At 45.3% G+C, this 12,047-nt stretch overlaps 4 protein-coding genes and 1 pseudogene across 5 annotated transcripts; 2 read left to right on the top strand and 3 right to left on the bottom strand.

Moving 5' to 3' along the window:
* Window positions 1–2,341: 2,341 nt before the first annotated feature.
* On the top strand, window positions 2,342–3,273 carry ARB_05607 (uncharacterized protein; the record flags this gene model as incomplete). The annotated part of the gene is made up of 3 exons (XM_003016163.1): window positions 2,342–2,649; window positions 2,793–2,921; window positions 3,015–3,273. 3 exons carry the CDS (start codon window positions 2,342–2,344, stop codon window positions 3,271–3,273), a joined length of 696 nt encoding a protein of 231 aa, XP_003016209.1.
* A 626-nt stretch (window positions 3,274–3,899) lies between these two features.
* Window positions 3,900–5,709, top strand: ARB_05606 (uncharacterized protein; the record flags this gene model as incomplete). The annotated part of the gene is made up of 3 exons (XM_003016162.1): window positions 3,900–4,298; window positions 4,368–4,767; window positions 4,823–5,709. 3 exons carry the CDS (start codon window positions 3,900–3,902, stop codon window positions 5,707–5,709), a joined length of 1,686 nt encoding a protein of 561 aa, XP_003016208.1.
* Window positions 5,710–5,793: 84 nt separating this feature from the next.
* Window positions 5,794–5,878, bottom strand: ARB_05605 (annotated as a pseudogene). The gene has a single exon. The product of its transcript is annotated as a tRNA-OTHER (tRNA).
* Window positions 5,879–6,151: 273 nt separating this feature from the next.
* On the bottom strand, window positions 6,152–7,214 carry ARB_05604 (uncharacterized protein; the record flags this gene model as incomplete). The annotated part of the gene is made up of 2 exons (XM_003016161.1): window positions 6,152–7,018; window positions 7,071–7,214. The coding sequence occupies 2 exons, from the start codon at window positions 7,212–7,214 to the stop codon at window positions 6,152–6,154; spliced, it is 1,011 nt and encodes a 336-aa protein (XP_003016207.1).
* Window positions 7,215–8,436: 1,222 nt separating this feature from the next.
* On the bottom strand, window positions 8,437–11,836 carry ARB_05603 (uncharacterized protein; the record flags this gene model as incomplete). The annotated part of the gene is made up of 5 exons (XM_003016160.1): window positions 8,437–8,650; window positions 8,827–9,985; window positions 10,046–10,075; window positions 10,192–11,175; window positions 11,263–11,836. The coding sequence occupies 5 exons, from the start codon at window positions 11,834–11,836 to the stop codon at window positions 8,437–8,439; spliced, it is 2,961 nt and encodes a 986-aa protein (XP_003016206.1).
* Window positions 11,837–12,047: the final 211 nt, after the last annotated feature.

Raw genomic sequence — 12,047 nt, 5'->3', positions numbered from 1 at the left:
ATTAACACCATCCCATATTCTTTGTTTGGACCACAAATTCTGTCAATATCCCGGTGGAATCAATCCATGGTCCCCATAGGGCCCTTTTAAGACGCTCTCAAAATACATCCTTCCAAGATGATCGATACAATGGAAAGTGCAGGGTTGGTATGATAGGGCGGCCAATACTGGTCTAGAATCAGCGAATTAGTAGTTGTCGAAGGTAACTAATATGGTCGATACACTCACTCTTTCGCCCAAATAATTGAATGAATGCACTAAACATCATGCAATATTAGCTCCTCATTACATTGGGGCTTTATTGGCCTCCTCACCTTGGAAGAGGTGATATCAGACTGTCAACTTGCAGACTCATGCCCACGATTGCGCTTCGAGGAGAGGTTCGGTCCGGGTGGGGCGGCGGCCCGCAGAATAGCCTTAAAAACTTTCGAAGGTAAAAGGATAACTCGATGACAGTTCATCACGCAGACCACTCCCCAAGAACGTTTGGCTCAATCCGCTTTCAAAACTTTTAAGACATTGATTGAAGTTGCTGGGCCTTTGAATCTTCTGGCACAATATTAACGCCATCTCGGTTTGGCGGTCGATTGTTTGCCTTTGTGGTAACTACCTGGAGTAACTAACTCGGCTGGCGAGTACTCCGTAAGCTGGATACATATTACGACGAGGATGTCAAGCGCTTACCAAATTCATAGGGTCTTAAGATAATGACAGGATCATTGCTTCAAATAGCCCAGTACGTCCCATGCTCTTGGTTCTTCGTCCGCTTCGCTGACTATCAACGAGCTTCCCTCGCGTTTACGTAACTATGTGGAGGAGCTTGACCCACAGGAAACTTCCGCGACCCTATCATGGGTGCGATATATTAACTAAATAATTCGATATGGGCCCGTAGGTCCAAAAGTAATCCTAGCCCGTTGATATGATGCCTGTCTATATGTTCGGATGTGAGTTCTTCGTTTACTAATGAATGGCACAGGCTAATCACGTCTAACAGAAAATATTCTCTCCACTGGAAGACAGTTGGCGAACATAAGAAGAGCACTTTATCTCTTTCCTTGCTTTGCATAGCTCTACGCCTCAATACTCAATTCCGGAGGAAAGATAACCATGCCGTTACTCCGGATTCTGGCCCCAATAAGATCCACATCTCCGAGGGCCGGAGTAGCGAAACCCCCCTGCACACCTGCATAACCACTATACTACTTAAGTAAGTGACTCCATACAGCCTTTGGATTTGAGAAGGGATTTTCTTGGGTCTGATAAATACACCAGTAAGAAGCGAAAGAAAATACAACCCAGCCTAACAAACTGCAGGGAAAATTTTATACCTCTAATCTCAACGTCCACTATACAAAGAATTATCTGTACGGAGTACGGATGGCTGGTTAACCAACCGTGCGAGTAGAATAGCACTTATATACCCATATTCCACACCCCTGAAAGGAGAGTATTTTCACGTACCAGGTGTGATTTTTAGAGAATCAAACCATGTATCCTCCTTTAGCACTTATCTGCCGTGTTTGAAAACGGGGCCGCTTATGGTGTACCCTGGATTTTTATGCATGCCCGACTGCAGCTAGGTGACTCGAGATCAGAGACTATACCCGGAGTAACTTGGCCCCCCGGCCTGTGTTCTCCCTGTAAATTACTCCGTCGACAGGGTAAAGGTTGAGCTGGTGGCCCGACAAGGGGTCGGCAGCTGCGAAACTCTTTACGGAGTAAGCTGGCCCATATATTTCCACTATATATAAGTAGCCTGCCACTCTCGCTCGTTAGCCGTTCCAGATACTGATAGGAAAGCGAGCGTATGGCGGTTATCTGCTATTAAATTGAACGTCTTATTAACATGGCTTCGAATTTGACAACGTCAATCCTTCCGCACACGATCGTTCTAGACTATGCACAGGCAGTGCTAGAGACGGATCAATGACTCAGAGCTGCAAAATCCCACATTTCAACACACCCTTCGGCCGTGAGCCTTGCCATAATATCGGCGATAGTCATATATGTCATCTGGTCAAGTACAGCACGTTACTTGCGCCTTAGTGCGTTCCATGGTCCACCATGGGCGGCATTTACACGCCTATGGCTGTGCAAAACAATAGCTTCCGGCGAATCCGCAAGTCGATTTATAAATGTCAACCAGCAATATGGTCCCGTTGCTCGAATTGGGCCGAACCACCTCCTTACCGATGATCCAGAATTTATACGCAAGATTCTCGCGGCCCGATCGCATTATACTCGTGGACCATGGTTTGACTCCATTAGGATCGACCCTGAGGTGCCGAATATAGTATCTGAAAGACATCCAGGTCGACATAACCACCTACGGCATCAAATGTCTGGGGCATACGCAGGACGGGACGTTGAGGGGCTAGAAGACATGATTGATGAGCGTATCCAGGATTTTGTCGAGGTTATTGAGCAGAAATGGCTCTCTGATGATAATGGGACAAATACATTTGACATTGCCAAACGGGTCCAGTTCCTGGCTGTCGATATGATCACACATATTTGCTTTGGAAAACCAATGGGATTTGTGAAGACAGATAGCGATGTGTCCAACTTCCTGAAAACAATCGAATCCCAGCTGCCCATCGTTCAACATTTCTCAGTCATTATCGAAATTAACGACCTGTTGCACTGGTTAGTGGGACTTCCTTTCATGAGAAGGCTCATAGTACCTTCATCTCAAGATAAAAGTGGAATCGGTATAATCATGGGGGTACGTTATGAATACCATCCAAACGTTCAAAGCGCTGTCCCTCGTGGCGGTACGTTGACAACAGTCAGATCACTCGTAACGAGGTCGAGAAGAGACAACAGTCCAAGAGTGAACCGAAGAAGGACATGCTCACATCTTTTATGAAGCATGGACTTTCTCCAAGTGAGGCAGAAACAGAGTTGATCATATCCTTGTGAGCTCTGGTCCATCAACCATTCAACATTATGATATAGATCTAACAAACTCCAAGGGTCGCCGGTTCCGATACGACTGCAACTGCAATCAGGGCAACCTTACTTGCTGTAGCGTCCAATCCACGAGTATATGCTCGGCTGACCAAGGAAATCGACGAAGCAGAAGCCAGTGGGAAGATATCCTCGCCGATTCGAGACCAGGAAGCGCGTCGCTTACCATATCTCCAGGCCTGTATAAAGGAAGGTCTTCGTTGTTTCCCACCTGTAGCTCAGTTACGCGAACGCATGGTTCCTGCTGGAGGAGATACATACAATGGACAGCATATCCTGAAGGCACATTCATCGGCTTGAATACCTGGGGCGTTCAGCTAAATCCAGTGTTTGGTAACGATCCTCAGGTGTTCCGGCCTGAACGTTGGTTAATTGATGACGAAGCGCGCCTACAAGAGATGTCTCGAGTCCAGGAGCTCATTTTTGGACACGGTACAACACGGTGCCTGGGTATCCCCATCGCAATGATGAACTTGAACAAAGTGTTTCCTGAAGTATGTCCTATATCATCATCCAGGTATATAATAAAGTTGGATGCTAACCGCACCATTCACTAGTTGTTGCGTCGATTTGATATCAGTATTATCAATACTACCAAACCGTGGACTAGCATTTGCTATGGCATATTCTTCCAGACAGAGATGAATGTTAGGGTATCTCGAAGGCATTAGGATATCAATAATTAATGAATATGTGGTGTAGTTATGTAGGCATGTGTATCTATGAATATAATGAGAATATGATCAGCAGCATTTCAAATATCAAGTCAGACAACTAGTTAAGGGTTGCCAAGGGCAACCAAAATCCGGAGGCAAGCAAGACGATAATTGTTAGTTTAGTTAACCACTTAACTAGCTGATATTTTCCATTATTTTCATGTTTCAAGTCTTGAGTCCAATATCCAGAAGGCAGTCCTTGGTTGTATCATGGCAACCAGGCAACTCATCCTATGTTGCCATATTCTAGGGAAAAGAAAGTTTGGGATCTCGATAATACATCAACATTCTTTTCACGGCGTTACGGCAAGTCGATGCCACCAAAAGAGCAACGCACTCTTCTGCTACACGTCAGGCCGCTGGCTGTACGATGAAGAAAGCCAGCTGAGGAAACGCTATGTTGAGTTCAACATTGACGCCCTTAAGCACTATGCTTCCCAAGCCACAGGTAGCGCCTGTGTCAAGTTGAATAAATTACCTGAAGGGCTTCATAACAAGGTGTTCTCGCTTCAAATGGAAACTGGCAGAGAAGTAATAGCAAGAATCCCTAACCCAAATGCTGGTAATTCAAGAATAGTGGTTTCTAGTGAGGTTGCAACACTTGAATTTGTATGTGGTTCTCTTATATTCCAGACGGCCCCGAGTGACCCCGCTGACTTGGACGGTCTTGATTTCTAGCTGCACAACATACTTGATATCCCTGTTCCAAAGGTCCTTGCATGGAGTTCCCCAGCATTGCGGCCGAACGCAGTTGGTGCTGAATTCATCTTAATGGACAAAGTAAAGGGCGTTCAACTGAGCGAAGTTTGGAACGATATGTCGGAAAGACAGCGTTTCAATCTAGTCAAAAACGTTGTTGAGATTGAGAAGAGGCTTGTAGATATCCCACTTTCTGGATACGGCGGCTTATACCATCGGGCGACATTAGCGGATAATGATTCTTTATTTTTTGAAGCTATTAACCCAGGCCAAATGCCTAGGAAAGAAGATGATATCTCTAAATTCGTGATCGGGCCAACCCCGGAGAAAGGATTTTATATTGATGGAGGCAAAGAACCCGGTAACAGCCGTGGACCATGTAAGTATAACCGGGATGGTATAATGCATCTGATTTATGAACTGAATCTATGAAGGGAAATCTGCTGTGGAATACCTCACTGCCATTGCAAAGCGCGAGATATCTACTATACAGGAATTCGATAATACTGATACAGATAGAATCGTGTCATATTTACCGAGAGTCAATACGTCATTATCATCGTCCCTGCATGTCCAGCTTCTGGAGCAGTTTATCTCCGTCCTACCCTATATTATACCTCCACTGGAAGTTCTCAAACCCACGTTGATGCATCAGGATCTGCACTTTGATAATATATTTGTTGATAAGGCAGACCCCTCAGAAGTCTCTGGTATAATCGACTGGCAAGGAACATATATCTCTCCGATCTTCTTACAAGCTAGATTTCCGTCAATTTTCGACTGTGATGACCCATACCCATGGGGCGCAATCCGACCAGATCTCCCCGGAGATTTCCATACCCTACCACTAGAGGAGAAAAGGCTGGCCGAAGAGTCACTCGATCGACTCCGATTAAAGAAGTTTTATGAGCTTACGTCAAGAAAAATGAACCCACTTCTTGTCAAAGCTATGGATGCCATGAGAAATGACGAATACCCAACGTCGTTCATATTCTACATAGTACAACAGTCCGCTATAGATGGGCCAATACCACTCAGAGAGCTTCTTATCCAGGTCTACGAACAGTGGAGCGAATTGGCCTGGAGAAACGGTGAGACACCGCCATGTCCTATCTCATTTACTGAATATGAGATATCGCAGGCACGCCAGGAAGCTGAAGAATGGGGAGAGGCGTTTAGTGAATATGAGAACCTCCGGATGCAGATACTAGGAAATGACGGCTGGGTTTCACATGAGCAGTATGAGGAAGCTAAGCGACAATTTGACAACTCCAAAGAGGAACTAAAGAGATTAAGAGAGAGGTTGGACCAGATATTATGAATTTTCCAGTCTCTAGGTAGGTAACTAGAAATTAATATGATTCTGTCAAAAACATCAACAAAAAAAAGGACATGTGAGTTAATGTGCATCAACCGCGACTCGAACGCGGATTGGGTGCTTGACCAATTGTGAATGGAAGGCACCCGTGCTACCCTTACACCATTGATGCTATTGTGTGCTTGTGGGGCTCGCCTGTTGGCTTCATAAAATCTGCTCGTTGGTGTTCTATATTTACTACGACATTTAACCTTATTTAAGCTCATGTCACTCCCGATGCGCCAAGACGGCGCAGGAACCATCTTTCATTATAAAAGTAGCCTCCCTCCCATTATTCAATATTACAGTAGTTATTTTTAGTTGGATTTATGCCGAGACCATGTATCCGAGTAGTTCCACTATAAAGACATAAATGTCGCATAACTAGTCATGAAGTGGTATACAATCAATCCTCGTCTATATGATCTGTGTCTCTCTCTACCTTCAACCGTGGGGCTTTGCCTTTACCTTTCCCGCCCTGCGCCTTCTGTCCACCTTTTCCTGCTGGGGCTTTTGCATTTAACATCCAGTCTGGTGACTCTTTCACCAGCTCTCCGTTCTCCCACAATACACCCAAGCCGTTCTTTCTTTCGACCACGATGTCGAAGAATTCAAGTCCAATCTTCTTGTCTTCGGTCCCATCGGTAGACATACCCTCACTTAAAATCACGCCATTCTCGCTTATGCCGAATGGACACCCAGCAGCCAAGGCACGCTTAAGGTCAATATATATTAGTATCTGAGCATCCGCTCTCATCCCAGAAATTACGCCATCCTGTCCTCGGCCTTTGGTTGAAGGAGTTGCGACTTCTCCATCTCTTCCATTAGGCAGGATTGTGCTTATAGATGGCCCACTGGCGAAATGTATGTGATTCCTTCCCATACACCTCAGCCCGCCGCTTTGAAGTATCTTCGGCCAAGTAGCGTGGTAGGTTCCATGAACAACAGTATCAGGCAAGGGGACAGGAGGATTTTCAGAGAGGGTCAGTGGTGTAAGTAGCGAAGCCGCGTCGATACACTTCATGCTATGTCCTTGTCGCGCACGGATCAGGTAATTATTCGGATCCGGATCATTCGCAGCGAGTGCCTGACTGGTAGCAGTTGAAAGAGAGGATCCATCACCTGTGGTTGCCTCTTCTTTTGCATTTATCTCGGCTGAGGTAGGTTGGCCTGGGATATATAGAAGACCAAATCTTTGCTTATCCGAGGTAGAAACTGCTTCTAGGACGTCTGAAAGGGTGGCTTTTAGGCCCTTGAGTTTTCTATATTGCAGCTGAAGGACGTATCAGTATCTGGTGCTTAAAGGGGCTCGTCTGTATGCTAACCAGTTCGCCAACGTTGGCATAGCCCTGTCTGTCGATATTTATTCCTTCCTTCTCTGCTGCATGTCGCAAAATAAACGTAAGTTCTCTTGATATTCTATATTCTCTTGGTTGATCCCTGCCGCCTCTTCCCCGAGGCGGCGCCATTTTGATAGGTATAAAAGGAGGTGTCTGGCGGCGAAGGCGGACACAACGCGGGGAGGTGGGATGGAAATATCGAGTCGGAGAGAAGGCAGAGGGATGATGCTTGGAGACTTGACAGCTCGCAGAAAAGCACGCTGTTAATGAGTTCAGTGATCTCGCATAGTACATTAACATAGAAAGGGCCCTTGTATCTATAGTGCTGATATGCAAGTCCAGGTCAGCCTAGGTGGTTCATTGGTCACACACGAGGCTGAAGATGACTCACTACGGGCTACCCTCTTATCAATGACTAAGTCAAGATGTAATTTCCTATTTCCTCTTAATTAGTTACTTTTTAAACAGTAATAGAGCTAGTTAAGAGAGGCAGCTACTTTGACAAAGTCCTAAATATATACTAACTGAGTCGCATCTCCCAAGCTCAAGCCTGGCCTGGAGACGTTACTCCAGACCATCTAGGGCTAGTGTATACCACGTGATGCCAAGACGCAATCTGCCAACCCCGGCTAATATTAGGTAAGGTGATTGGTCCAACCAAGAAGTTCTCATCACGTGACTATCATTAGTCAGCTAAGATGTTAACGTTATCTCCTGTTGCTGAAATATGTCAGTTTTAGCGTGTGTTATTAGTAATCAAACATAAGGCTCTTATTGGTTATTAGCAGGTTAGCTTAATTATATAATCAGCGCGTCCATAACCCATCTACTAATATCTATAGAAGATATCGTATTTAATATTAATATCTATTTCCTCTATAAGAATATCTCTAATATGGCTCTAACGACTACATCATAAGGTATCTTATAGATGTAAGGTAGGTAATATCCCTTATGTATACTCCGTATAAAAAGAGGATATTGGGAGGCTCTCTATACTTTACCTAATAGAGCCTAGCTTCCATTACTAATATTACAAATACTAATTGAATACTAAAAATACATAAATTCTTCTATTAGAACGTGCCGTTTGGTGTCATAGTGATATCAAATAAATTACCGCTAAAACTGACATGTTTCAACAAACCAGGAGTAGTAGTGCCTTATTAACATTCATCGACTTGGAGATACGCGACTGCTGCATCGTAGATTAAGTGAAGCGGTAACTAGTATGTATAGTTAATATTAGCCCAGATACTTGCCCCTTTGGAGGCTTTTGAGGCAAGACAGGAAAATAAATCGCAAAGCTGCCGCATAATCTGGAGATAAAGGGAAAATGTCGAACATTCAGTTATAGATGTGCAGCTATCTTATGAAGCATTGTTTGGACACGAGTATGGATAATCCACTTAGCTGATAAGGAAGGGAACTGGAGAAGAAGAAAGATAAAGGAGGAGAGAGTATGAAGAGCAGGGGGAGCCGATGGTAGGGGATGTGGATGATTGGGGGCAAGAAATGGTACTATCCACATGAAGTTCAGCACAAGCTGTTTATAGATTTGCAACCTAAAAGTGGCTCCTATACAGAAACTACACAAAAGCTAGTATATTTCATCTGACAAAATCAACGATCACAGATGCATCCACACTCCGCAACAGGACATATTTTATGCTTATTGAACCAGTCCCTCGCGTGATCTGCATGAAACCCATGGTTACAGTTGACACAGAACGCTACAAACCGTCTCATAATATCATCGTGACTCTGAGTAGTCGATGCTGCCTTTTTCGAGTCTTCTGCGATTGATGCTTTAGACATCGGGTCTGGGGTCCCCAGCCACAACGAGCATATACCGCAGCGAGGCATATGCCGGTTGCATTTGGGGCATGCAGTGCCATTCATGGAGGGGTGACCTAATGGGTTCCCTGGGGTTGCGTGGGAATATTCGGTGGGCGTGGTAGCAATCTCAGAATTTGAAGTATCCTGTTGTGTAAGGGGGCGGGTGCAGTAGTTACAAACAAGGCTAATTTGTTGGAGAGGTGGTTCCACGAGCCTGCGTGATTCCCATGTTATCGCAAGTTTCCGCGACTCGATATCGAACTTGACTCTGTTCAGATGTAGTTTCCATGAGTTCATTTGGTGTCGGTAGGTTTCGCGCCATGCCTCGAACCGGGCCTTGCTCGGGGCATCTCTGATAAATCGTGGAACCGTGTGACACATCGCTAGGACGGGTGTCTGCACGTCATTGAACTTGTTAATGTATGATTGAAACAAGTCCAACGCTGCATGATCAAGTCCTGTAAGCAGAACACCCTCAACGTCTCCCTGGTGTATAGCCTGCACAGAGGCATCTCTCAAGTAGCTCGTGAGCTCGGCGTCAGGTAGCCAGCGCAATGCCACTTCCACACGGTACTTGAGAGGAAGAGTTGCTTCTTGCAATACAGACATCCAGTCACTATTGCCAACCATGGCCAGGATGGCCCTGGCATAAGGGTCTGTGAGTTCAGCTGCAATCTCTGCACATGTCTCTTCCCAATCGGGCCCTGCGTCCCCTTTTGACCCTCCTATGATGGCCATTGCCAACAACTTGTGTGCTTGGGTTGGCTTATTCTCCCTTAGCGCCTTGTAGGCTAATTTCACCTCATCTTGGAATATAGCTAAAGCAGCGGCTTTGGAATGTTGCCTGTCTGCCACGAGCTTATTCACCGTATTAACAAGGTCGTCATTTGACTCAGGCGCGCCGCATATATGAAGGCAAAGCTGACGTTTTTCGGGAAACTCAGATTCACAGGTTTTGCTTTGAGCGAAGTTAAGCTTGTGTACCAATTCTTGGAAAAGCTGGCTTATACTTCGTTCTTCAGCCAGTTCTGAACTGTCACGTCTGCTTTCAAAGCTTCGTCCTGTTTACGACGTTAATAATCGCCGAAAATAAGAACCCAAGGTATACTAGATGGACAAACCGAGCTTTCCATTCCAAACACTATACACGCCTACATAATTCATATCAATTCCGTGTATGATCATTGAGTCGTTATTTGACCGCGAGTGTGCACCTGATCGTTTTTTATTAGTAAAACAGAAAATTCGATGTAGACAGGCAACTTACGCCCAATCCAATCCCATAACTCTTGTAGAGAGTGGTTATCGGATACTATAGTTTTATTTTTCTCGCTATCCAGCAGATATCCTTCTTTACATCTCAAGCGGGGTATGGTTAGCCATGACAGTGCATCATCAAACGAGGGAGTGTCGTCAGTTGAAAATGCGCCATCTCGCTTTTCGTGGTTTATTTCAGCCGTTTCGCCAATTTGGTGATCCGAGGTGGATTGGTGGCTATGTTCCTCTTCGCTCGAAAGTACATTAGGAGTTTTTCCAAAATTAATTTGTGATGCCGTGATTCCTAAGTCTGATGATGGCCTTAAAACCATAGGGCTCGAGTCACTGCAAACTGGACCTCCTATACTCAAAGAACACTTAGAAGAAAGATCTGTGGAGGATGGCGGAGGCGGGGGAGTAAAAAGGCTGACAGTCTTGTCAGCCAAGAGAGTTATTGCAACCGGCTGAGATACCACTCCTTTGTTTAGAAAATCGAAGGAAGTAACCCGTTGCCAGTCTTTCTTTGCAGCACCGCCAGAAGGGAGAATAGAGGGCCTAAAGTCTTGCACTTTCCTAGTATATATTTGCTCAGGGTAATGTTTGCTCGAGTCTTGCCCTAGTGCATGTTCTAAGGATGATTTATTTTCCTCGGAAAGATACTCCTTCGCAATATCATAGCAACGAAATGTTCCGGTTGTGGTAAGCATTCCTAAGCATCCTCGCTTTGATCGACAAAATCGGAGACTCGAGATTGTAGAGTTGGATTCTATATCTGGTTTTAAGTCCAATGCAGTAGAGAGAGGGCCAGAATCCGCACTAGCAGATGCGGCACCTGCGGCTGTGGGGTAGCGAAATCCTGAACGACGATCCCATATGCTAATGGCGACATCATTCGAAGGGAAACAAGCAGCAATATAGTTCTCGTCTAGCCAGTCTATGGCTATGTTGTGGACACACCGTGTGATGAACTGCAGTGATGGGCTACCAGATGACTCTAGAAACATACAATGTTTAGATACTATATTCAAAAATCAAGTTATGGAGCTCTGGCAAAAGAGCAGAGGTTGAAATATGTACATACCTCGTAAGTCATATATCCTAACTGACTGACCTCGAACCCCAACAACTAGCGTTTCTGGGTGATCCTTGAAGAACTTGATACTTGTAATTGGTTCTGAGCTGGCAAGCTTCCGGAGAGGTTCTGTAGGATACCGACTGGATCCAAATGGTCGAGCGGAGCTTCCTAAGCTAAGGCGCTGATTCACATTCCATATATTCAGGCTGAAATCATTCCTAACTTTGTCGAGCCCAGCAGCTAGCAATCCCTGTGTATTAAATGCAACAGCATTGCAAGATCTCTGATTTCGTATGGGGAAAACAACAGGACTCTGCGTATCATCATCTAAGCGGAGAACTGCTGCCTCTCCCGACGACTGTCCAACAACGGCTAAGTTCTCATCGGCTGATGACCAGTCAAATGCTCGGAATGGAGGGACTGAGTGTCGGGAGGATAGAACATCATACTTCAACGTCCCCAGGACATCATCGCGAGAGGTGACCTTGCATAAGTTGAAGGACTTGCCGGGTATATCGACGTAGAGAAACCTCTGGTCGTCCAATGTTGAACTCGGTGACCAGCGGACAGCGGTCTCCATCCTGTGTGGGGTATCTTGGCTCTATCGTAAATTAATGCATATGATGAAAATTGGCTTAGGCGTATTTCACCCGGGATTAAGGGCCATGGCGATTATAAGGCCATTATTGCTCAAAAGTAGTCAGTCCGTCCTGGGGTTGACGTCCTTTGGCCTGTCTGAAAGTAAACGATCTTCTTTCTCCAGATGCGACTAGGAAGGTAATGCTTATATA

This window comes from Trichophyton benhamiae, assembly GCF_000151125.1.
Source record: "Trichophyton benhamiae CBS 112371 chromosome Unknown contig01145.0, whole genome shotgun sequence".
NCBI lineage: Eukaryota > Fungi > Ascomycota > Eurotiomycetes > Onygenales > Arthrodermataceae > Trichophyton > Trichophyton benhamiae.
Note: the sequence above shows the minus strand (reverse complement) of the source record. Positions and strands in the feature narration are given on the sequence as shown.